At 42.3% G+C, this 27,530-nt stretch overlaps 1 protein-coding gene across 2 annotated transcripts in view; it reads right to left on the minus strand.

Annotated features, from left to right (window-relative positions):
• Positions 1-27,530, minus strand: part of LOC138295847 (zinc finger protein 514-like) — a 146,146-nt gene that overhangs the window by 50,111 nt on the left and 68,505 nt on the right. Inside the window, exon 4 of one of the 2 annotated variants that reach the window (XM_069234424.1) lies at positions 3,656-3,769. The exons of the other annotated variant lie outside the window; for it this stretch is intronic. Coding sequence (XP_069090525.1) covers positions 3,656-3,769 — 114 coding nt within the window. The remainder of the gene's footprint in view (positions 1-3,655; positions 3,770-27,530) is intronic. 2 annotated transcript variants of the gene reach the window in all.

Here is a 27,530-nt window from a genome sequence, read left to right on the forward strand (position 1 = left end):
GTCCTGCACCAACGACTGGGCCGCATAAGCAGAATATATACCCGCCCTTATCGCCAGATTCTCAGCTGCAAAAGCTCTTTTAAGACCTGAATCCACTTTACGGTCTGTGGCATCCGTAGGCACACAATCCTCCGGATTGACTGCCGTTTTGCCAATCAGGGTAGCTAAAATTGAATCCAGGCGGACCGAAGGAGGCAATACCTCCTCACCCTCAAGTAAATACAGTTTCTGCAGGAATCGTGGAACTTGAGCCCTATCCACATCCTTCCATTCGCGAAACACCATATCCTTCACAGGTCCCTGAAAAGGCATGGCAAACTTAGAAGGCGTCTGATATTGTGGAAATAAGTGAGAATCCGAGTTTGAAGGTTGAAAAACTGGGAAACCCAAATTGTCCCGAACATGTGCCATCACCTCCCACATTTCTTCTCTGGATACATATTTACCCCCAGAGGACGTAGATGGGGCCTCATCACCCTCACTATCTGACGAGGACTTCCTTGCAGCTGCTGCTGTATGGGCAACTATAGACTGACCAGGCCTGGCCATCCCTGCTTGAAGAGCCCTGGTAACAGCCACCTCAATCATCTCCTGCACTTCCTCCCTGGACATGAGGGGAGTACCCCTTCCCTCCTGTAACCGGGAGCCCCCCCGGAGTGGAAACGCCAGCAGCACCCTCCTCCTCAGAGGAGGAAGAGGAGACAATCCTACGTCTCTTAGCCGGAACTTTAGGCATGCTAATAATCCAAAATACACTGCCCTTCACCTAAAATCACTCTTCATATATAGCAACCTGGACCTCCCCCTACAGTAATCCACCAATCCCTAAAAAGGTCAAAAACTACTGCAAAGACCATAAAACTGCGGGCAGAACGCCCGTCCTACCTGCAGACAATCCAAAAACCGCACTCCTGCATTTCCCCGCGGCTCCGCGGCGCGGAAAACCGGAAGCCGACACCCCAGCCACAGAGGGCCGGCTGACCCTGTCAGCCGGCCCTCAGTACGCGCTTCCTGAGCAGCCCGGCTGCTCGTCAAAGTTGCGTCCAGGCTGTAGCACTCCTCGCGGAGCTCCGCGTCCCGAGGAGTGCCTCCATCGAAGACCTCCAGGCCCCGCCAGGCAGGTAAAGGGAAGGAAAACGTCTAGCGTGGGCTAGACAAAAGAACAGGAGGAGATAAGGGTGGGGTGGGGGGTGTTTAAAAGGGGAAGGGAGGGTCTAGGCGGGAGGCCTCATTGGTCTAAAAGGAAGGCGAAGGAGGGACGGGAGGTAATGAGCAATAAGAGAAGTCCGACTGAAAGTATGATCCACAATCTACATCCCAATTCATATCTGAGGGCAAACTGTGTAGCCAGTGCATATGCACATTTCAGTGGCACAAGTTGTCTTCTCTGCAGAGGATAAAAGCCTAAACGCTTCTGAGCTCTATTGTTAAGATTCATTGTTCCTTGTCCGTACATGAAAGGGCTATGCATCATTTTTATCTTAGTAAGTAAGCCACATAATGCTGTCTTTGTAACATAGGGAGTATTCAATGTACATACAATTGATCAATAAAAAGTTAAAGAAAGCTAGAAAATTGTTTTGAATGTAATAAACCAAATTGAAGAGTTAATGAAGTTTTGGGTTTCTGGGTCTATGTATGAATACTAAATAGCACTTTGGAAGGGCACGCTGTGGTATCCCTCCCACATTGTGGTTGAGATCCATGTGAATCAATGATTTGCAAAGTTACAGACTCCCACTTTGAAGTGGCAACTCATTCGCAAGGGGAAATGGGTCCTTTGCCCTGGCGAACTGGGGTAGCAGTTTTGACACTAGTATACAGTGGTCCAGGAAACCACTGCCAACTCTCACTGAAGGTTTTCAAAAATAAAAACTTCGTCTTTAAAAACAGCCCTGTTACCTTTAAAGTTTTTAATTTTGAAAAGCAATCATAAGGTTGGTGTCTCCTCACACTTGTAGGCCACCATCCACGTAATGGCAGCCAATCGTAGCAAGTTCCAAATTGTGACCTGCCTTTATTTAATGTACTTAGCCAAGCTGATCTGTGGCCCCCCATTATTCAGTGTTTTGTGAATAGACCTATTAGTACGTAGGTCAGTTCACAACAAAAAGATACTGATCGTAAAAAGAAAGGTTGGAATTTGCAACCTATTTTTATGACCAATATTTAAGTACTTCTGACCCTTAATGATTAAGGCACAAAAACTTTAAACAAAAATGAAAAATGAAATTCTATGTTATGGTTATCAGTGTCACCTCCACCACTAATTTGGGCTTAATCCACGATTTTTCACTGGACTGTGTCCTTTGCTGTGTTATGATACTAGTGGTGCCAATAACTACAATTTAATAGGTCCATTTAAGAATGTATGTATGTCAATGCCCATAAGCAGTTAAAATACGACAGAATCATATCTTGAGTGGGCAAAGAAGTATTAACACCACACAATACAGCACCTCAAATGATACAGTCATGTAAGAAATATTTTAAAAAGTATGTTATCATCAAATCAACAAACCTACACCTCATGCCCACATTTTCAGACATTTTAATAATAATTGCACTGACAAACACAATAAAGCTCAATTGCCAGCCGACTTATTATCTCACAGTGAATTTAACCACAAAGAAATAAGCCAGTATTCAATTCGAATTCTCACATACTCAACCACACGATCACTCACGCTCGTATTTATGGCGAGGCTGGGAGTTAAGGCTAAGTGGTGAATTGTTAATGAAGGTGTATATATGCAATGTTTATGTAATGTGGAAGCAAGTACCAATTTCAGACTTAATTTAGCATGCATAAATTATTCTCTTTACAAGCCTGATGCGGAAACCTTACCTAGTCGGTTACAAGGATGTATTGTCACTTCTAGTGGAGTGTACTGTCAGTTTACCTTTCCCCAGCTTACAGACACTTGGAGTTTGACGGAGAGGGACTTGTGCCATGAATTGGCAGGGGGCCCGCACCGCCAAATTGGTAGTTCCTTCTATTTAGAGGTGGGGAACATGTAACTGACAATTTGGTAACCTCTCTCAGCACTCCTCATCCACTAGAGGGCTGCTCTCTTTCATACGTAGGTAGGCCCACCCTAATTAAAGTGGACCTTCCAACACCCGTTTCCCTTGCTAGCTTCGGCCATGCACAGCATGGTGGATACAAGCAGACAAAACCAATAATTCACGCAATGCGCTAGGAGAAAATCCTGTGCCCAAAAAACATCTTTGACACAGAAAGTCGAGATCTGTGCTACCAAAATTGAGATAGAAATCCTCTGATTTAAAACATGAAACTTTGTCAAATATAAAGAAAGATGAAGCAGGCAAAACATTGAGATGTGTTTTGTATTTCATTTCTGCCAAAAGCTCTCTCTCTATGTTGGACGAACCATGTCTTGTTAAACAAAATGATCCCCCGGGGAGCTGTAACCGTTAGATAGGGCAGTTGGTTTGTCAAATGATCTGCTTACCAGGGACAAATAATTGGTTTGGTTCTTCCAATTTAGATAATACTGACCGTCTGACCCTTCATATTCTGTTGTGGGGTACAATATTTTATCTTCTCGATACTACATGAACCTTGGGAGCCTATGAATCAAAGAAAAATATTAATTCTGGATTGGTCAAATGTTTAATCAGTTCTTCTGACCTATGCTATGATAATCGCTGCTTCCCCGCTGGCTTTTTCTTGAGGATTCTTTCAAACACTGATTTTCATCTTTGTTTAAGTTCATCAATGCATCAGACTTGCAATTCTTTTCACCTGCAAGTAAAGACAGAAATCCATTCACTTTATTTTGAGACAATATTTTATCACTCTTTTGTGAAGAAATATTTTTTTCATTCGCGGAGTAGAGCAAATACTGTTTAGTTGTGAACCTAGTTAAAACTATCCAAACATATCATACACTTCCAGATCTTAGATTGAGTTAAAATGCAGTGCCTTTTTCTGTTCTCTAGAATAGTCTTTTAAGGAGGCTAGGAGTACATTTGGCATCTAGGTTCGATTGGTTCTTTGATGAGAGTGATATGGAATTTAAAACAAACTGTAACAGAAACACACATTGCTAAACATAAAAAACGAGTAAATTTACAGATTCTCCAAATTATAACACATCTTATGTAGAACATACTAAGGAGGGAGAAAACACATTACAGTTAAAAAAAGAAGTGCACAAAAGGAAACAAGACTAAGAGTCAGATGCACACAATATTTCTGGTGTTGCAAACTGCCCAATTTGCAGAATTAGGCCATTTGCAACCGCAAAAATGCTTTTTCAAATGTACCAACACCAAATTCTAACTCTTGCAACCAAATACCGATTTGCGATTTGGAAGGGGCATGTTCAGGGTGTCACTTCCAAATTCCAAATCGTAGTGGTATGTATAAATGCTTTGTGACTGAAATGCAGTCGCAAAAAACATTAATATTTTACAAACACTTCAAAGGAGGTGGTAACCTGCTCTCAAAATGGAAGGGTTCCCCAAGGGTCCTCTTCCCCTTTCTGAATGTTAAAAACATCTTTTTTAAGAGTAGGCCATGGTCCAACTGTATACTGCCTACTCTTATGAAATAAAAATTACACACTTTTAATTTGTTTTGTTTAAACATATCCAGTTTTCCTTTAAGGTAAATTAGTTGCGTTTAAAGAAAAACAATTGCTTTATTTAAAAGCAATCACTGGCATAGTGGTCTGCTGACCTCAGCAGGCCACCGTACGTACCTGCGATTACTGCAAATCCTAGTGGGTCACAATTTGCAACCGACCTCAATAATATTCAGGAGCTAGTAAGTGTCACCATAAGCATACCTGACTCCCATGTGATATCTTTCACTAAACTTAATATGGGTTTATAGACCTTTAATGTCAGGTATTGGGGGAAGAGGACAATGGAAAGACATTCTGAATATGTTGATGTATTTTTGCAACCCTTTGTTAGAAATTTACCTTCTCATAAAAAAAGACACCAAACACATATCAAATTTATTGAATGATATCACATGGGAGTCAGGTATGCTTATGGTGACACTTTGTGTCATTTCACTTTATACAAGCATTGGACATGATATGGGAATAAATGCATGATGATGCATTTTGAATAGTAGATCTGCTAGCTTATGGGCTCACACAAATATGCTGTTAGAGATGACAGAGTTGATTTGGAATAATTCTATGTTTTTGTTTAGAAACAAACAGTATAGAGAGCTCCAAGGGACTGCCATGGGTTTCAGGTTTGCTCTTTCCTAGGCAAACTTCTTTATGGGGTGGTCGGAGGAGGAGCGGATCTGGCACCCACATAGGGCAGAATGGATTGAGTACATTTCACATCAGGGTCGCTTTATAGATTGCTTTATGATATGGACAGGGAATTCTATACAACTCTGAGACTTTTGTGATTATTTAAATATGAATGACTGTAATATACAATTCACCTAGAAATACAGTGCTGAGCAGATTGTGTTTTTAGATGTGGAACTCTATATCGAGGACAGTAAAATACAAAGCAGACTTTTTTGGAAAGCAACCTCATGTAATTTATTCAGTACTACATGCATCCAGTGGACATCCTAAATGCCAGATTAATGCGGAGGGGAAATGTTATATGCCAGACATAACTGTAGTGACACACAGGAGTTTCTCAAATGTTTAGAAGATATGGAATTGAGATTTCTACAGAGGGGTTATAATAAGCATGTAATCAGGAGAGCCAAGGAAAGGACGTTGAAGAACAGTAGAGAAAGTCAATTAGGTGATAGCAACTGTGATATTTTCAAATCAAGGAAAGTAAGGTTGATTACAGACTATGGGCCTCATTACGACCCTGGTGTTCATGAGACCGCCAGGGGAGCGTTGGCGTGTCACCGGCGACGAACCGGCAGTGAATACCTCCAAATTAGTAGGTTGGCATTTGGATGAAGCCAAAGCAGCGAGCCTTCACCCGTCCCGCCACATTATCACGTTCCGTCGGGCTGGAGGTGAGCACCTCCAGCATGGCGGAAGAAGTGATACTGCTAGTGGTAACAAGAGACGGGAGACCGCCAGCATTTTTCTGCCACTCGCACAGCCAGAAAAAGCTGGCGGTTTTGCACCCTGGCGACAGGAATCAGTATTCCTGTCACCAGGATACACTCGCACACACTTCCACATACCCACACACATGCAGTCACATTTCCCACACACAAACACACCCCACTCACCCACGCACTTGCGTCATACACCCCATTCACACTAACATACATACAAAAACACCACACTCACGCATTCACTCCTCCCTCCCCCGCACATACATACCCACACCCCTCACCCCTAGTGCATACATTCACTCCCCATCCCCCCAGCACATACTTACATGCACTCCCCCTTCCCCTGCACCACATAGATCACTCCCCCCTCCTCCATACACCGCATAAATTCACCTGCTCTCCCCTGCACAGCATACATGCACTCACCCGCTCTCCTCGTTCACTCACACAAACGCACACCCCCTCACTCCTGTCCACTTACATAACCACATGCAACCCATCCTCGTCCAATTACACAAACATATGCACACGCATACACGTCCACTTACAAAAACACATGCGCACTCATACATGCACTCACCCCTTCCATCCGCTCAATCGCGCTCACGCACCCAATCACTCACACACGCACTCAATCGCTCACACCCACACACACCCACTCGATCGCTCACACCCACACTCACCCCATCCACAATCACTCACCCGACCCCCATCCACACTCAATCACAGATGCACCCACAAACACCCCCCACCTCTCCCTGCATTCACGACATTCACACATGCACTCACACACACCCTCCTCCCCTGTCAGACGGTCCACTTACCTCATCCGTTGAGGAGTTTGTCTGGGAGGGGACGGGTCCTGGAGCTTCCACTGCCGGCAGCGCCTTGCCATCTGGACACCATCACACCGTATTACAGGTTTTAATACGGTGTGCGATCTCTTTTTGGCGTGGCCGTACCGCCTCTGCACCGCCAACCGACAGCACAACTGGTCTCAAAATTCCACCCCATTTCGGGCGGATTTCCGAAATCAGTCGTAATAGGGCGGTCTTAAGACTGCCAGCACTGGCGGTCTTTCGGTGCTGGTGGCTTCTGCGGTCTTTGTAAAAGATCGCCAAAGTCGTGATCATGGCTTGTAGTTGGATGTCACACACATTTCGTAATTGCCAACAGAAACATTGGCATATTCCACAGACGGACAAAATGTTATTAGATGTGATTTCTAAAAGGCCTGGTATTACATTTAGAAAAGGACAATTGCTGAATAATTTTTTGAGCCCTAGTTATCCTAAGTGGAAATCAAAAGGTGATTGGTTAACACAGTACACATTTGGTTTTTATGCATGTGGGCACTGTGGGATATGTAGGTGGGCATTGGATAAGATCAGATGTTTTAGGATTGGTGACACACAAGAGTTTGCAATAAAATGCAACATTAATTGAAGCACTAAATTTTTGGTTTGTATTTTAAAATGCAAATGTGATCAGATTTATGTTGGCAGCACCATGAGGGCATTACGAGATAGGGTGGGTAACAAGGGCACTGAAATCTGGTGAAGTCAGATATCCGATAGCGGCTCACGCCTTGGAGTGCTTGTACAGTGACAATACAGGAGTTTTCAGTTTTTTGGTATATATTATGTAAGTACAGATCCACATGGAGGAAGTAGAGAATTGAGCCTTCGGCGCAGAGAAGCGGAGGATTATGCGATTGAGGGTGATAGATAATGGGCTGATTAGAAATCATGAGTTACAATACTTCCTGTCTGAGTGAAAAATTAGGATTTTGCAATGATAAATATGGAAAATGTCACTTAACCAGTGTACATCTGTTTGTGGCATTAGTCGCTGCAGATTCACATGCTGTACACATCCCGCCATCTGGTGTTGGGCTCGGAGTGTTACAAGTTGTTTTTCTTCGAAGAAGTCTTTTTTCGAGTCACGAGACCGAGGGACTCCTCCCATTTCGACTCCATTGCGCATGGGCGTCGACTCCATCTTAGATTGTTTTCCCCGCAGAGGGTGAGGTAGGAGTTGTGTATGCTAGTAATAGTGCCCATGCAATGGAGTGAATACGTATGTACATAATGAAGTTTAAAGTAATATATTTACAAATTTACAAATGTTCAAGATCAACTTCTAAACGGCTACAGGCTCCCGGGGAGGCGGGTGGGCGCATGTGAATCTGCAGCGACTAATGCCACGAACAAATGTACACTGGGTGAGTGACATTTTCCGTTCGATGGCATGTGTAGCTGCAGATACACATGCTGTGCATAGACTAGTAAGCAGTTATCTCCCCAAAAGCGGTGGTTCAGCCTGTAGGAGTTGAAGTTGTTTGAAATAATGTTCGTAGTACAGCTTGACCTACTGTGGCCTGTTGTGCAGTTAACACATCTACACAGTAGTGTTTGGTAAATGTATGAGGCGTAGACCATGTTGCTGCCTTACATATTTCGTTCATTGGAATATTTCCTGGAAAGGCCATGGTAGCACCTTTTTTTCTGGTTGAGTGTGCCTTTGGTGTAATAGGCAGCTCTCTCTTTGCTTTAAGATAGCAGGTTTGAATACACTTAACTATCCATCTAGCAATGCCTTGTTTAGAAATTGGATTCCCTGTATGAGGTTTTTGGAAAGCAATAAATAGTTGTTTTGTTTTTCGAATTAGTTTTGTTCTGTCAATGTAGTACATTAGCGCTCTTTTGATGTCTAATGTATGCAGTGCTCTTTCAGCTACAGAATCTGGCTGTGGGAAGAACACTGGTAATTCTACCGTTTGATTCAAGTGGAACGGTGAAATCACTTTTGGTAAAAATTTTGGATTTGTCCGTAGAACTACTTTATGCTTGTGTATTTGAATAAATGGTTCTTGTATGGTAAATGCTTGAATTTCACTCACTCTTCTTAGAGATGTGATGGCAATCAAAAATGCAACTTTCCATGTTAAGTATTGCATTTCACAAGAGTGCATGGGCTCAAAAGGTGGACCCATGAGTCGTATTAAGACAATGTTGAGGTTCCATGAAGGAACTGGTGGTGTTTGTGGTGGTATAATTCTCTTTAGGCCTTCCATAAATGCTTTTATGACTGGTATCCTAAATAATGAAGTTGAGTGCGTAATTTGCAGGTAGGCTGAAATTGAGGTAAGATGTATCTTTATTGAAGAGAAAGCTAGCTTTGACTTTTGCAATTGTAGTAAGTATCCTACTATATCTTTGGCAGATGCGTGTAAGGGTTGAATTTGATTATTATGGCAGTAATAAACAAATCTTTTCCACTTATTTGCATAGCAGTGTCTAGTGGTAGGTTTCCTAGCTTGTCTTATGACCCTCCATACATTCTTGTGTGAGGTCCAAGTGTCCGAATTCTAGGATTTCAGGAGCCAAATTGCTAGATTCAGCGATGCTGGATTTGGATGTCTGATCTGTTGTTTGTGTTGTGTTAACAGATCTGGTCTGTTTGGTAGTTTGACATGAGGTACTACTGAGAGGTCTAGTAGTGTTGTGTACCAAGGTTGTCTTGCCCATGTCGGTGCTATTAGTATGAGTTTGAGTTTGTTTTGACTCAATTTGTTTACTAGATATGGAAGGAGTGGGAGAGGGGGAAAAGCGTAAGCAAATATCCCTGACCAGCTCATCCATAACGCATTGCCCTGAGACTGATCTTGTGGGTACCTGGATGCGAAGTTTTGGCATTTTGAGTTTTCCTTTGTTGCAAATAGATCTATTTGTGGCGTTCCCCACATTTGGAAGTAAGTGTTTAGTATTTGGGGGTGAATCTCCCATTCGTGGATCTGTTGGTGATCCCGAGAGAGATTGTCTGCTAACTGGTTCTGAATTCCTGGAATAAATTGTGCTATTAGGCGAATGTGGTTGTGAATCGCCCAATGCCATATTTTCTGTGTTAGGAGACACAACTGTGTCGAGTGTGTGCCTCCCTGTTTGTTTAGGTAATACATTGTTGTCATGTTGTCCGTTTTGACAAGAATGCGTTTGTGGCTTATTATGGGTTGAAATGCTTTGAGCGCTAGAAATACCGCTAACAGTTCTAAGTGATTTATGTGAAACTGTTTTTGCTGTATGTCCCATTGTCCTTGGATGCTGTGTTGATTGAGGTGTGCTCCCCACCCTATCATGGAAGCATCTGTTGTTATTACGTATTGTGGCACTGGGTCTTGGAAAGGCCGCCCTTGGTTTAAATTTATACTGTTCCACCATTGAAGCGAGATGTATGTTTGGCGGTCTATCAACACCAGATCTAGAAGCTGACCCTGTGCTTGTGACCATTGTGATGCAAGGCACTGTTGTAAGGGCCGCATGTGCAACCTTGCGTTTGGGACAATGGCTATGCATGAAGACATCATGCCTAGTAGTTTCATCACCAGTTTGACTTGTATCTTTTGATTTGGATACATGGTCTGTATTACATTGTGAAATGTGTGAACTCTTTGTGGACTTGGAGTGGCAATCCCTTTTGCTGTGTTGATTGTTGCTCCTAAGTATTGCTGTGTTTGACACGTCAGAAGGTGTGACTTTGTGTAGTTGATTGAGAAACCTAGTTTGTGGAGGATTTCTATGACATATTTTGTGTGTTGTGAACACCGTCTTAGCGTGTTGGTTTTGATTAACCAATCGTCTAGGTACGGGAACACATGTATTTGCTGCCTTATGATATGTGCAGCTACTACTGCTAGGCATTTTGTAAAAACTCTTGGTGCAGTTGTTATTCCGAATGGCAACACTTTGAATTGGTAATGTATCCCTTGGAATACAAACCTTAGGTACTTTCTGTGTGAAGGATGTATTGGTATATGGAAATATGCATCCTTTAGGTCTAGTGTTGTCATGTAGTCTTGTTGTTTGAGCAGTGGGATTACGTCTTGTAATGTAACCATGTGAAAGTGATCTGATTTGATGTAGGTATTTAATGTTCTGAGATCTAGTATACGTCTTTTTTGGGTATCAGAAAGTACAGGGAGTAAACTCCTGTGTTTATTTGTTGTTTTGGTACTAACTCTATTGCTTCTTTCTGTAGCAATGCCTGAACTTCTAGTCTTAGAAGATCTATATGTTGTTTTGACATATTGTGTGTTTTTGGTGGGATGTTTGGAGGGAATTTGAGAGATTCTATGCAATAACCATGCTGGATAATTGCTAAGACCCAAGTGTCTGTTGTTATTTCCTCCCAATGTTTGTAAAACTTGGTTAGTCTCCCCCCCACAGGTGTTATGTGTTGGGGATTTGTGACCTTGAAGTTACTGCTTGTTTGGAGGAGTTTTGGGACTTTGGAACTTTCCTCTATTCCTTTGAAATTGTCCCCCTCTATATTGTCCCCGAAAACCTCCCCGCTGATACTGGCTCTGGTAAGTGGGCTTTGTTTGTGAGGTTGTGGCTTCTGTGGTTTGCCCTCGAAACCCCCCTCAAAATTGTGTCTTTCGAAATGTGCCTCTGCTCTGTGGGGAGTAGAGTGCGCTCATGGCTTTGGCCGTGTCAGTGTCTTTCTTAAGTTTTTCGATTGCAGTGTCCACCTCCGGCCCAAACAACTGCTGTCCGTTGAATGGCATATTCAGCACAGCTTGCTGTATCTCTGGTTTAAATCCTGATGTACGCAGCCATGCATGTCTCCTTATTGTTACTGCTGTGTTGACAGTTCTAGCAGCTGTGTCTGCAGCATCCATTGCTGACCGTATCTGATTATTGAGATACTCTGTCCTTCTTCTACTACTTGCTGCGCTCTTTTTTGGAACTCCTTGGGTAAATGCTCAATAAGGTGTTGCATCTCATCCCAATGGGCCCTATAATATCTGGCTAGCAAAGCTTGCGAATTTGCAATACGCCACTGGTTTGCTGCCTGTGCCGCCACCCTTTTGCCTGCAGCATAGAATTTTAGACTTTCTTTAACTGGAGGTGGTGCATCTCCTGAAGTATGAGAGTTGGCTCTTTTGCGCACTGCTCCCACTACACCAGAGTCTGGTGTTAGCTGTTGTGTAATGTACACTGGGTCTGTTGGTGGCGGTTTATACTTTTTATCTACTCTTGGAGTAATGGCTCTCCCTTTAACAGGCTCCTCAAACACTTGTTTGGAGTGTTTTAGCATTCCGGGTAGCATAGGAAGACTCTGATATTGGCTGTGTGTGAACGACAGTGTATTAAAAAGAAAGTCATCTTCAATGGGCTCTGAATGAAGGCTGACATTATGAAATGCTGCTGCTCTTGACACCACCTGTGCGTAGCGTGTACTATCCTCTGGTGGCGATGGTTTAGCTGGATAGCATTCTGGACTATTATCTGACACCGGTGCGTCATAAAGGTCCCATGCGTCAGGGTCATCTTGACTCATTCCTGTATGAGTTGGGGATTGCATCATTGGTGGAGTGGCTACCGGTGATGGTTGCGGAGAGTGATGTGGGGATGGTGGCGGTGTTACTTGTTTAGCCACCTTTGCGTGTGGCTGTTTGTCCTAGTCTTTGAAGGCAAGCTTGCGTTTCATTTTGACTGGAGGAAGAGTGCTGATCTTCCCTGTATCTTTTTGAATAAAGAGCCGTCTTTGTGTGTGATCTGGCTCTATTGTCTCTAATTCCTGTCCAAATCTATGTGTCTTCATTTGTGTGGACAGTCCTTGTTCCTCAGTGTAGGAACTTGTTTTCGGTTCCGAGGCCGGATATTTCGGTACCGAAACCTTTTCGGCTGCTTTTTTCGGCTCCGACGAAACCTTCTTTACTTTCGGCGTCATGCTTTCTCTGTGCCGACCCGTTTCGGTGCCGCTGTCTCGGTGCCGAATCTTCTCTGAGCCACTATCTCGGGCCCGAGATTGCTGTGTGCCGGTATCTCGACCGGAGTCGGATGACTTCGACACCAGCTCGCCCTTTTTCGGTGCCGATGAACGGTCACCTATTTTTCGGGTTAAGCCATGGCCTGTTGGCGGTGGCGTCCCCTGGGCTTTAGCGCTTTTCTCGTGAGTTATTGGTTTCGACGTCTTACTCACGGTTTTAGGCGTTTCCTCTGGATCGATCTCCTCAGAGTCCGACTCCTGGGTGAAGAATATTTCTTCCTCCTCCTCGAAACGCTCTTGTCCTGTCGGCGCCGACGCCATTTGCAGTCTTCTTGCTCTTCGGTCCCTGAGTGTCTTCCTGGACCGAAACGCTCGACAGGCCTCACAAGTATCCTCCTTGTGTTCTGGTGACAAACACAAGTTACAGACCAGATGTTGATCTGTATATGGATACTTGTTATGGCATTTTGGACAGAGGCGGAATGGGGTCCGTTCCATCAGCCTTGAAGAGACACGTGGCCGGGCCGACCAGGCCCCGACGGGGATGAAAAAAAAAAAAAAAAAAAACCCGAAGGGCCACCGGAGCTCTTCTTAATTCAGTGTCGATCTGTTGTAACTAACCCGATACCGAACGCAAACAATACCGACGATTTTTCCGAGATTCTAACTAACTTTCCGACCCGAAACACGGAGCGAAAAGGAACACGTCCGAACCCGATGGCGGAAAAAAACAATCTAAGATGGAGTCGACGCCCATGCGCAATGGAGTCGAAATGGGAGGAGTCCCTCGGTCTCGTGACTCGAAAAAAGACTTCTTCGAAGAAAAACAACTTGTAACACTCCGAGCCCAACACCAGATGGCGGGATGTGCACAGCATGTGTATCTGCAGCTACACATGCCATCGAACACTGTTATACTGGATTTAAGAGCATTTAGTGAGAAGTTGAGTATATATGGGGATGATGCTGGGGTCCTCATTATAATGTTTTCATGATTATGTATATTTACGTACTGCTATGTTAGCGAGATTGCCACTTTGTTACAAGAAATATGTAAATTTCATACAAGTGGGGGCATTCTTTTCCCCCATATTTAAGATATGAATTAGGAGTTGTTTTAGAACCTATCTCTGAACGTGTGGAATATTCTCTGACTAATTATATATTAACAGTATGATTTTCAATATACCATAAGAGTAAAACGCAGGACGGAGTCTCTTCCCCCCCATTGGTTTTATAATGTGGGTTTACGCATTTATTTGGAGATAGAACTTAAATATCATAAATGTAATAATGAAGAGGATTGCGAGCTATTTGCACAGTTCTATGTTACTTTGCAAGGAAGAGCATTTGTTATTTGTGCAGTCTACCTACCATAATACAAACACATTACTCAGGTAGCAGGACTTTTTGGCCGATAGGAGAACATAATATGGTAGATTTAATGACTTCTTATACAACATGTAGTTATAGAATATAGTTCAATGATACTCAATAATCGGGTACTGAATGTGATGAAAAATAATTTCCCACATAGTCATTATTACAGTCTGTTCGAATTAAAATGATGGAACCATTATAGTATTGGGGGGCAAGGTTATTTGAGGAGGTGTATTTGTTTGTTTACAGCCTTGACTTCACTTACAAATTTGACATTGTAAGATGGCGCACATCTGGCAAAGTCAAATTAGTTATTTATTCGTCGTACCTACTTGGTGTAGCTCATCTTTAGCCTTGATTGTATTTCAACAACAAAGACAGTTCAAGATGGCGCCCATTTGATACTTTAATGTCGGGCAGCGGATTTGAGAGGATGAGTTAATTTGAATCAAATTGGTGGAATATTTGTGGAACTACAAGCAATTGTGTTTAGGATTGTTTGCTTATGTGTGTTAGTTTTTTAAAGCTTTATTTCCCCCCATTCCACATAGTTTAACTTTAGGCTTGCCTTTATTAATAAGATAATTTGAGATGGCACTCGTTTGGTATGCTATATTCGGGTGGTGGACTTGCCACAGATAGTATATTTAAATGTTAGGTTTTGTTTGCTTAGATTTTGTGTTCTGACACTCTAAGTTGGCGTACACTAGTTAGAGTCCATCTTTAGTTTCGCATGCCAAGTATAAACAGATGTTTCAATATGGCGCCCGTATGGCACGCAGTGATCCGAAAGCGTACTAAGCAATTGGAGAGGATTTCTACATCCAGGGAATCGCTAATTACTATATGATTTTAACATGTTTTGGGGGAATTAGTTGGATTATTGTATTTGGCTAATTTAGAGTTGATCAATGGGATAATGTTATTTTTTAATTTTGATTGGCTTCTAGATCTAAAGCTTTACTTCTGGCTCTGATGAATTAATTTATTGATAATAAAAAGGCATTACCTACAGGTAAACCTAAGACGATGTGTGGGATTTGGTCGAAATTTTGAAAGTGAATAGAAGCAAATAACTGGCTTAGTAATTAATGTTGGTACATAGTTGAATTGCAGATAAGGAGCTTTTTGTTTGATATTTGGAGAAATTGGCATACTTTAAACTAATAATATATTGGTTCTGCATGGCATTGGTGAGTTTATACTACCTTGTGAGGAATAAGGTCTTCTTTGTGTATGGGATAAGACAATGGAAATTATATTTGATTATAATGGGTATTGCTTAGGAAGGAGTTTCTGTCTTCTTACAGGATGAGTGAAGAAGTTATTTTCAGGTATTATTATTTCCGATACGTAATTGATATTAGGCACATAGTGGGTGTGTTTCGACTGACGGTTGGATATTGTGTTTTTTTTTCTGGAGAATGGCTTAGCACATGGTATTAGAATGGGTTTGTTTCCTCTATGTACACATTACACTGTGTGGCGGAGTGTCAATCTTGCACTTAGCCTATAATACAGTATGTATATATGTACTGGGTTAAGGATGTGTTTGTTTAGTAATAAATGGATCTTTACTTGAGTTTCTTATAAAGGTTAATGGAGACAAGTATAGAATTCATAGGAGATTTTTGGGATTGGGCATGTGTTTCACAGTATTCCCACTATCTTTTCTGATAAGTATACTTATAGTACTATAGTCACATGTTTGATGACATATGGGGGTGTGTTGTAACAGTTGTTATAATATTAGGCCTAATTAACAACAAAGGTGTTATTTTTGATCTTTTCAGCCCTGATGAAGTTGTGGGTATGACAAAACAAATGTTGGCTAACAGGGAATCTTAAGAACAATAAACTTATGTGGACTTCCAAGACTGAAATTACAACGATTGGACTGTTTTGTTTTTTTTAACTTTGGAATTAATGGGGGGTGTGATTGAGGCTGTGGACATGGAAATTCAAACCATTTATGGTTTTGTAAGAGGATGTAGGGTGGACATTCTTCCTCTTGAGCACCGCAAAAATGTTTCTCAGAAATAGTGTCTGCTGTTTAAGTGAACACTTATATCCTACAAACTCACCAACAGTAATTTTATATATTTATTTGAGTGACTTATTCACTGAACACCAGTCTTTTTTTTTAAATATTTTATTTGTTGGAAGCAACAAGCAGCAAATTGTTGCTGGTCCCTAGGTCCACAATACTTCTAATTAATTAGTTTTTTTTTATTTACCAAGCCATCTAGGATAGTAATTAAAAAAAAAAAAAAAGAAATACGAAAAAGAAAAAAAAAACAGTGCTTAAGTCATTCTGTAGCCATGTGCGTGCATAGTGAAGAATGCATGCACACAAACTAACAAAGTTGCACGGTCATCATGCCTTTTTTTTCTTTTTTTACCAAAGCTTGTTTTTAGATTTTCAGTTTTATTATTAAAACATATGTTTCACTTAAAGGGGGATTTAGATTTGCCTAAATCTGGGAGGTGCAAGAGACACAATTTTTGTGAATATGTTCGATATGACCTTGGATGAATAATGAAAGGATTAGCAGGGTCGCCATCCCATAACAGGTTCATGATGTGCTGTGCACACATTTTGCAGACGGTATGGGTGGATATGATGGCGAACTGCTCCTCTAGGGAACCAACATTACACACTACAAATTTTGGTGCAAAAGTGGATGGCACCAGCATATGCACTGGAGGCCATTATTGCAACCAAGCTAAATACGATATTACTAAATGGTGAATCAAACAAATGTGATGGTATTAGAGAACTAATTTACTGCAAGCAGGGTGTCATGTTGACACAAATCGCGTAATTGATAACTGCATTGAGTTAAGCAACCACCACACAGTAGAGGACTTAATCACGCTATGAACCCTAGATTCAAAGGAACAATTATTTGAACAGGAAACGGTATGCAACATTTGCTGTAGAAATCCAGGCGGCAAAATGAATACTTGTCAGACGAGAACCACAAGACAAGTACAGCGTTTCAAGGCAAACTCACCAGAAACAGATTTTAGCAATGTGATAAATATAGTGGTGGAACTAAATGAGCCAAAACCAGCAATACATTTCATTCAGACAGATAATGCAAAGCCGCTACAATGAATAAGAGAGAAAAAGAAAAAAACGTTTGCCCAGTGCCATCTTAACCCCTGGCCACCAGCAACTCTTAACAAGCCTTCTGTTTACAGGGCACTAGAAATGAACAAAGGAGAGGATTTGGCGTAAAGGCCAGTAACAGCCAGAGCTGCTGACTCTGGAGGTGGGGAACCAGGTCCGAGTCTCAGCGTCACCTCAATATCCTGTGATCCTGTGCAAATCACTATCTCCCCCTGCCTACCAAAAATGAATGTGTCTTTGTGTAATGTAACATGTGCTCGTGTAAAGCGCTCCAATATTTTTGGGTCGGTTGGAAAAACAAAAAAGATAATAATAAAAATAAAATAGTACCTCGGTCACATTGGGAGTAGTGGATGGGCACTTATTAAGGTGATTCAACCAGTGCTTAGCACCTCCTCCACACAGAGGAACGGAAATGAAACCAGGCTTGCCTTGATGAATTACAAGGCTGTAAAGAAGAGTGCCACCCCAACCAACAAATGGTGAGGGACAAGCAGGCGCCAAGCTCTGTACTGTACACAACAGTCTCACAAGTGAGACGCATGCGCTAGCGCATGCCCTTGCAGGGTCGATCCTAAAAGAAGGGTGGAGAAAATCCAAGTCTAATTTAGTGTCCTCAAGCCTGTGAAATAAGGGAGATTAGCCCAACAAAACAAAGGAAATTACAAGTATAAAGCAGATAAAAAAATCAGAATAGTTCCTAGCTGAAAGGACACTCTACCAGTGGTTTATTGACCCTTGTCTCCACAAAAATAGCAAGACCTGAGACAAATAAGCACCAAATGTGAAAGGGTATAGGCATCAATCATTGGATTTATAAAGCGCGCTACGTACCCGTGAGGGTTTCAAGGGGCTGGGGGGGGGGGGGGGGGGGGGGGGGGCCGGAGAGCTGGTGTTACTGGTAAAAGAGCCAGGTCTTGAGGAGTCTTCTGAAGGTGAGTAGGTCTTGAGTCTGTCGCAGGTTGGTGGGGAGGGTGTTCCAGGTTTTGGCGGAGAGGTATGAGAAGGATCTGCCGCCGGAGGTCTTTCTTCGGATGCGGGGGACGACGGCGAGGTTAGTGAAGCAGAGCTGACGGGTGGGGGTGTAGAAGCTGAGTCTGTTGTTTAGGTAGGCTGGTCCGTTGTCGTGGAGCGCTTTGTGAGCGTGGGTAAGAAGCTTGAAAGTGATCCTTTTGTCCACGGGAAGCCAGTGAAGGTTTCTCAGGTGGTGGGAGATGTGGCTGTGGCGGGGTACGTTGAGGATCAGCCGGGCGGAGGCGTTTTGGATACGTTGGAGGCATAGTAGGTCTTTTGCTGGGATGCCTGTATAGAGTGCGTTGCCGTAGTCCAGCCTGCTGCTGACGAGGGCCTGTGTCACTGTTCTTCTTGTTTCTGTCGGGATCCACTTGTAGATTCTGCGGAGCATGCGGAGTGTGTTGTAGCAGGAGGAGGAGACTGCGTTGACCTGTTTAGACAAGGTGAGGTAGGAGTCGAGGATGAAGCCCAGGTTGCGAGCGTGGTCGGACGGTGTCGGCGGGGTTCCTAGTACGGTGGGCCATTTTCTGCTCAAACTGAAGTTTTAATTGTTGTGAATGTTTACATTGTAATGTGTGATAATCAGTTCAATATGGATAAAGTTAATTTGCATAATGAAGATCTGTGTAATGTACGTGAAATTTACAACATTTCACCTGTCATATTCACAGGAGGTTTCAATGTATGCCTATACCCCAGAGAGGAGTACAGCACCCATTTAAATATACATAAAGCTTACAATATACCTCCGGCAGCATTTCCTAAATGTTCCATGTCCACAATCGCCATGAAAATGCAAAGAAGCTTAGCTGATAAGGTTTTATCTGCCTCAATGGGCATCTTGGGGCAGATATTCCAGTGGAACAAATATGTCCAAAGGGTAGCCAGCACGGTCCCATTGATTATACTGTTATTAATTTTTGGTATTCTGAGTAGTACAATAATTTCCAGATCCCAAACTAGGTGGTAGTGATTCCTTGGCCCCTAGCAGTGACATCAAATCTGGAAATGAGTGTGCAAGAGCAAGTGTTACCCTTTGTCAATCCACTACCCTAAGCATTTGGTAATCTGTATAGACATATTTAGATCTCCAGATTTAGATGTGGAAAGTAGGGATACAGTGGTGGCTGGTGAGTGAAAGCAGTGGTGGGGCACAAATACAAGACGGAATTGCACCTTGTGAGTGAGCCTCACTACCCACGTATTTCCATTCACCTACTCACCCACTGCCTTTGGTCACCTACCCATTTACTCATCCACATTGTCATCCACTGCCATTCACACAACCCTTATACACAGACACCCACATTTTCTCAGCCACTCAGTCAAGCCCTGCAAACACTTATTCAAACAAACACACATTGCCTCACCCATCCAGTATCCAGCAGTTTCAGTGATAAAAGGTACACGTTTATTTGAGCTGCAGATTACATGTTTAATATGACATATCACGTCATTAGTCTGCAGAAGAAATAAAACGAGCATAACTAGCCATGATAAATTACTGGAACCATTACTGCCTTTGAGAGACGAAATCACCTACAGAGGCAGTGAAGGGAGAGGAGAGCTGAGAGAACAGATTTTTTTCTTATTGTCTGTAAAAAAGATAGAGCGCCAACTTACTTGTATGCAGGATTGTCTTTGGCATATTTATGACTTGAGGTCTTCAGGTCACACTCCTGTCTCCCAGAGAGCCCTGGATGGAGTTATTTATTGTATTTATTCCATTTCTCTGCCACAGACTGCTTGTAATGCAGGAAAAGGGGATTTTCTTTGCGCAATGCTACATTCTTTTAATAAAATGTGACCTCTGGTACGTAGACCCTTCTGATCACACACCACCATTTGAGTAAATAGGAAAGGGTGGATAATAATATCAGTGTGACATGAAGTTTTCAGAAACCCGGGCTGAACAAAAAACGCTCCAGGCTGTTTACTATCATGGCTTCTGGTGGAGGAGGAGATAAGCCAGGGACGTCACTGCGTTCTGAGAAAACGCAAGGGCTTTGCGTGGGCAAGCCCTGTCAGCCCTACTGTGCAGCTTTCAGCCACATACTGACGCAGGCGCAGTGGGGCTTTTCAAAGTGCACAACTTTCACTAGAAAATGTTGTGCAGAAAATGTTTTACTTTCATCATGTAATTAAATATATGCTTCACTAGAGAGGCCAGAAAAGGCTAGGGGCACAGCCCCTTAGCCCTTGAACACCAGCCGCCCCAGTAGGGATATAATTCAAAATGACGTTTTCTATTGGTGCTCAGAGAGTGGCTCACGGCATGGTAGTCTTGCTTAACAAATAACATGATACTATTCTCAAAGGGAATCTACAAACAAAGAAAATCTCCAGTTGGGAAGTGGTAGAATATATGTGAAATCAGAGCGCAATACTCGACATTAATTAGGAGCAGTAAGAGGCTCCATTTAATTTAAACTGGGATGAAACGATATGTGTATTAGCCCCAAAAGACATGAAAAAGATTTCGGAAACGGCTCCAGAAAGGAACAATGAATATTATGAGTCTACCGAGCTGTATGGTTTCCCCAGAGCGAAAGATATAGACCTAATAAGGATGAGGAATTGTCAGCAAGGGTGCAATATTCAGTAAATGCTTAAGAAAAACGATCTGGCGGACCTCAAAAATATGATTTATTAGTCTTTTAGATGCAGGTGCTTAAGTCTATGCAAAACGAATGTATGAAAGTGGATAAAGCATAATGATCTAGTGCCTGTGGAGCAAGAAGGATTTAAAGATAGAATATCAACAATCGACCACTGCTACAGCCTCTTGTCAATGGACCGGAAAGCAACAAAAACACGAGGTAACCTATTCTGTTGTTTCGTTGACTTCTAATCGTCCTTTGATCTAATTAACTGGACAATTGTATGTGGAAAAAAAAGAAGTATGAATGTACCAAGAAACCTATTAGGGATGCTGAAACAGTTGCATAAGGGTTAAACGGGCGAAGGAAGAGTCAGATAAAAAATTAGCATTATCCCACAACATCCTAACAGACAATGGTTTGTGGAAGGTATGTGTACTCACTCCCATCCTGTTTGCTTTGTAACTTGCCGACCTTCCCATGACCCTACAGTGTATTCATGCATTCTCTCCAAAGATGTGAGGAGGCATATACCATGTTTACTACATTCAGATGATTTGACCCTGAATATGATTCAAGTGGGCCTGCAAAGTAAACGTTGTGCCTTTAGCAAATACTATGTGGATAACAATCAATATTAAAAAAGTAAAATTTTGATAGCAGTCCCTTTACCTGGTCAATTGGGGAAATGATAATGGAAGAAACCTCCACTTTTAAATACCTCAGCACGACTTTTAATAATAAACTAAACTGGACATTGCATCTTGACACCTCTAAAATTCAAGCTCTGGCAACCATGTAGGGTCTAAAGAAATGTAAATGGGGTTTCGGCAGCCCTTTTATAGAGCCTGTACTGATTGCATACAAAGGAATGGTCCCTCTTCAGATTTTCTATGGAAGTGGTTCTTAAACTTTTAACTTCTTGGGACTCCTATTTAATCATTACTGGAGTCCGGGGGCCCCCTCTGAATCATTATTTGAATTCAGGGACCTCACAGTGAGTCATTATTGGAACCCAGGGACCCTCGCCTAAGCAAGTTTGGTAATTTGAAACGTCAAGAAAAGCACAAAAATACAGAAATAAGCCTTCATCAAATATACAAATGATGAAATATTTAACTGGCAAATTAAAAAAATATTCAACATTTTAATTCAAATGAGATGGTTAGAGCTTTTCAGAATTCACTTGATACCACCCATTGTCCATGCTATATTCTGTTTGATGTACTTGCACTGATCCCACAAATTCACAGAAAGTTTTAAAAGTTTTTATTTCACATTTTGCTTCTTTTTTATATACACTTTACGAATCTGTTATTATTTAATTTTCTAAGCAGCTGCGGACCCCTTGAGTAGGCATCGAGGACCCCCCGAGGTCCTAGGACCACAGGCCAAGAACTGTTGCTCTCTGGAGCAGACATTTTGAGAGTGCGTTCAAAATAAGACTAGAAGAAGCAAGAAGATAAATGCATCAAAAATCTATTAGGACTTCCCAGTCCCACACACTCAGTGCAATGGCTCATGCGCCTAGAATACAAGCCAGGCTGAGCTTTCGGAATTGCATCTCAGCAAGTAAGGGCATGTGGTTTTGGCATAAACAGAAAACCCCTTTCAAAGTGTCAACCATCTATATCAAGGAAATATGTTAGAGCAACTTAAGCTGGGCTAGAAGTGTAAGGGAACAACTTCAGAGGCTGGCCAAATATTTTAAAATGAAATATTTTAAAACAGATGTCCCCCTTCTTCTGTTCAAAAAGAATTAAAACTAAGTGGTTCAGATGAATCTACAGCCAGATATTGCCTTAAAGAGCTCCACTAATCACTAAAGGGAGCCCTAGTAGAATGCAATGGGGTACCCTTATTTTTCCGAACTACCCAATGCACCGATGCAGATGGCAGTTGAAATTCCAAATAGGGCTAAATCCAGCCCATGCAATCCAGGAGGGTGTGAAAGCCTTTTTGGAAGGAGACAGTGGGTATAGGTTAAAAGGTGTGGTGCTCAAGTACACATATTGGTGGATTGTTTATATTTTACAGGAGTGAAGTGACAAAATTTGTTATGTTATCAGAGTCTTTATAACATGCTAATCACCCTTCGGGGTATCCTGGGATCCTGTAGCACGTATGTGAGGCCAGCCCTGAGGGCTCTTACTGGAAAAGCCAGGTCTCCAGCTTCTTGCAAAAGTCAAAAAGAGAGGAGGGGGCCTCTGTTGAGTTGTTGGGTAGTTCCAGACTTTAGGGGTCAGGTACAATAAGGCACGCCCCCCTGCTCTGATTTTGTGTACAACAGTGGTCTGTGCTAGAGAAAGACCTGCAGAGCAGAAGTGTCTGGAAGGTTGGTGGAACTGAATTCAGCAGTCAGGTAGGCAGGACCAGTGTTGTGGAGTGTTTTGTAGGCATGGGTGAGTAGTCCGAGGTGTGCATGTTTGTGTATTGTGTACAGCAGAGTTCGCCAAGGTATGGTGTGATTTGGGCTAGGTATGGGATGTTGAGGACTAGTCTAGCTGCTGCATTTGAAACCGTCTGGAGTCTTCTTATGAGCTTCTTAGCAATTCCTGTGTACAGGATGTTTCTATAGTTTAGTCTGCTGGTGTTGGGGGCCTGGGTGATCATTTTCCTGATGTGGTCAGGTAGCCACTTGAAGATTTTCATCAGCATCCTTAGGGTATTGGAACAGGACTAGACTACTGCACTGACTTGGGCGTTCATGTCCAGTTTGTTGTCTATGATGATTCAGAGGTTTCTCGCTTGTGAGCAGGGCATGGGGGTGGGTCCAAGGTCTGTGGGCCACCAGGTGGAATCCCATGGTGAAGCGCTCTTCCTGAAGGCAGCCACTTCAGTCTTTTTTCCGAGTTCAGTTTGAAGCAACAGGATTTCATGAGAGATGGCCACTTCTGTTATGTATGTGGTGATCTTGTTGCTGGTATCAGCTGCATACCATCACATAAGTGAGAATGTTTATCTTGTGAGCTCATATGAAGGAGCCAAGGGGGTCATGTAGATGTTGAAGACTACTGGGCTGAGTGAGGAGTCCTATGGGATTCTGCAAATAAGATTTTGTGCTTCAGAGGCATGGGGGGGGGGGCATGTTGATGGTTTGGGTTCTTCCAGTGAGAAAGGGGCAGGTCTATTTGGGGGAAAAGTCCATGGATACCAACTTCGTGGAGTTGTTGGATTAGGATGGGGTGAATGTGATGTTGAAGACTGCTGACAGTTATACAGGGATGTGGAATTCCTATCGCCTGACGCCCGGGACATCTTGTTTGGGGTCAAGGGAAACAAGTTTTCATGTTTACTTTGTCCTTGGGACAAGTAGGCCCAACCCTCTGCAGCACAAACCCTTTGGCTGCAAGTTTACAGGGAGTGGAACTCTCTGCAGTTGATGTAATGTTTCTCCAAAAGATAATGCTGTTCAAACTTGTATTTATGGTTCATTATTTGAAAGCCTTCATTATTAGGTTGAGTGCTGTAAATAAATGTTTTAAGGTCACACTTCACTACTGACATTGGTTCCAGTACACAAAAAAAACCAACATTATACACACATGTTTGAAAAGTTTAGGCTATGAGGCTAAGTATAATGCTCCCAGAATGCTCTCTGATTAGATACAAATGTTTGCAGAAGCTTGTAAGCAAGAGAGAAGAGTCTTTGCTTTTAAAATAAAACGTTCAGAAAAAATGCAAGTAGGGAAAAAGTTTTGCTACCATGAAATTTTAGGTGCTATTTCTTTGAAGTGTCATTTAGTAAAATATGTTGATGCATGCTAGTATTTCCAAAAAATATTTCTAATGGAAAATCAGTGTAACCATTTTCAACACGATTATGGGAAGCATGAAAATAAACAAACACTGAAAAAAGTCAACTGATCCAACATATATTTATAAGTCTTTTAGTTTCTTTAAAGCATGTCTTGTTTTGACATGGCTTTTGTAACACTTTATTGTTGTGGGAGCTTCCAAGACCTCAACATTGTAACAAACACTGGCAAACCCCCCCCAAAAGTTTTTGAACTCTAAAAGCACACGTTGACACCAGTGGCATACCAAAAGGCCCCGCAGCCGCCCTCCAGGGGACCCCTTCAGCACAGCACCTGCCCTGAGTGAGTCTGAAGAGGGGGCTCCCTCCATGTTCTTTCGAAAGGGGCACCCTCCAGTTTCGTTACGTCACTGACTGCCGCTGTAATTCCTGACACTGAACAAAACTACTTAGTGTGCCAATAGGCTCCTTGTGGAAGAGCAGGACGCGATCACTCAAAGTAAAGCCAGCCGACAGAGAGAGAAATAGAAGTTTAATAAAAACAAAATGTCTTTGTTAACACCAGACCTAATTAGGGACCAAGACCCACATACAGGTAGCTTTTTGCATGACGCAAACAGCGAATTTCGCTGTTTGCGACGTGCAAAAAGCACATCGCGATGCACAAACCCAGTTTTGCGATTCGGTAACCTGGTTAGCGAATCGCAAAACAGGTGTGCGACTCGCAATTAGGAAGGGGTGTTCCCTTCCTAATTGCGACTCGCAGTGCAATGTAGGATTGTTTTGTGACCGCGGGCGCAAACCAATCGCAGTTTGCACCCATTTCAAATGGGTTCTAACCCATTCGCAAAAGGGAAGGGGTCCCCATGGGACCCCTTCCCCGTTGTGAATGTCACTGTAAACATTTTTTCAAAGAAGGCAGTGGTCCTGTGGACCACTGCCTGCTCAGAAAAAATGAAACAAAAACATTTCATTTTTCGTTTTTGTAATGCATCTCGTTTTCCTTTAAGGAAAACGGGCTGCATTACAAAAAAAAAAAAAAAACTGCTTTACTGAAAAGCAGTCACAGACATGGTGGACTGCTGTCTCCAGCAGGCCACCATCCCTGTGAGGGCCGCTATTCGCAAGGGGGTCGCAAATTGTAACCCACCTCATGATTATTCATGAGGTGGGCATTTGCGACCCCCTTGCAAATCGCAGATGGTGTCAGGGACACCATCCTACATTCGGATTTGCGACTCGCAAATTGCGAGTCGCAAATCTGAACCTACCTACATGTGGCCCCAAATTCTTAAAGAAAGTCACAAAAGTGCACCCATGGTATATGTCTTTGAATTAGTGGCTTTCAAGAGAAGTATACCAGGAAATCATACCCCAATAAATTATTTGTGAACTGTATTTTAGCATGGGTAAATGCGCATGTGTAGATTTGCTCATGTGAAAATCTATTGAGCATTTGCAAGTTCATTTTCCCTCCAGCCACTTTCTTCCCAACCGTGGAAGAAGTTCTAATTCTGCCATTGTCAGGAGTAAATTTCCAACCTTTCTTATTATGGGAAAATATTAGAGAGAAACTGGTGAACATCTTTAAAACATTCATGTTAGTAGGTTTGCAGACTCAAAGGCATTCCAGCCCTGGAACTATTGCTTACTGCTTCCTCCAGCCCCAGTATGCAGATCTGCAGAAAGGTGGCAAAATAAGGAAATTGCTACAGTAGGGATTGAAACTGCAAGTATTCAAGCCCTACTATGGTAGTAGCCCTGCCATAATCGGAGAGGCTATTATCAGAGCTCTTACATAATGAGATTGCTGCCATAATTTGTCGCCACACTACATGGCACCAGAGGGACAAGTAGATCTTTTTACAGGACAAGTACATTTGAGAAGCAACCTGTCCCCTGGACAAGTAGATATTTTAATAAATTCCACACCCCTGTTATAGAGGGATGAAGGGTGCGTTTTCCCCCGTTGAGGATCATCTAGATAACCAGTGCTTAACAATTGTGGGATAAAAGCAAGGAAAAAATTATACAGGATTTTTACATGATATTCAATTTTCAGATGTAACTTGCACTGTGGGTATGTTTTTAGTGGCTATGATGACGAAGACTTATTTTATGAGATTTATTGTGTTTTATTGTCTAATGTAAAGTATAATATTCTATAGTTTAAAAGACCAACTTATTTTTTACTACTACTTGGGGAATTCATTTAAGATTCAAAGTATAGTGGTCCAGAAAAGATTTATCTTCTAAGACGTGGTTGTGGAAAACATCAACAAATATTTATTCACAAATAACTATGAAAGATGTAGGCTAAACCATATTGAGCAAAATAAATAAGCTAGGACCATATGTTCAATGAGATTGTTTTGCAAAGCAGTTACAGTGCAGTGCTTGTGTGCCTAACGTGATAAAAGTAGCTAGAAAGCAAGCAAAACAAGTAGAAGCTAGTAGTTGCCAAAATAATGACACAGGACTAAAGTACAACTATACTGATTTAAAAAAAACTGATATGGTTGTTCAAATTTGACACCACATATGCTGAGTTTAATATTGAGGCAGTACTGCAGTTTCTAGGCTGATCTTTCCACCTGGATAGGTGGATAGTTTGAAGGGGGTCTTCATCGGGACTGAAATGCCAAAGAGATTGTAGGTGTGTCACCATACCAAAAATTACAACTAGACTAAAAATTAGGAAATAGTCTTCATAGAAAAAGGAGGGGAACAACTCTATAGGTAGTAGGATACACTGTTTCAAAAGTTGCAATGGGAAAAGCATACCTTGTCAAGTGGTGAAATCATGTAGGCAGGCACACAATTTGAAAACAATGGTTG

This window comes from Pleurodeles waltl, chromosome 5 (assembly GCF_031143425.1).
Source record: "Pleurodeles waltl isolate 20211129_DDA chromosome 5, aPleWal1.hap1.20221129, whole genome shotgun sequence".
Taxonomy (NCBI): Eukaryota; Metazoa; Chordata; class Amphibia; order Caudata; family Salamandridae; genus Pleurodeles; species Pleurodeles waltl.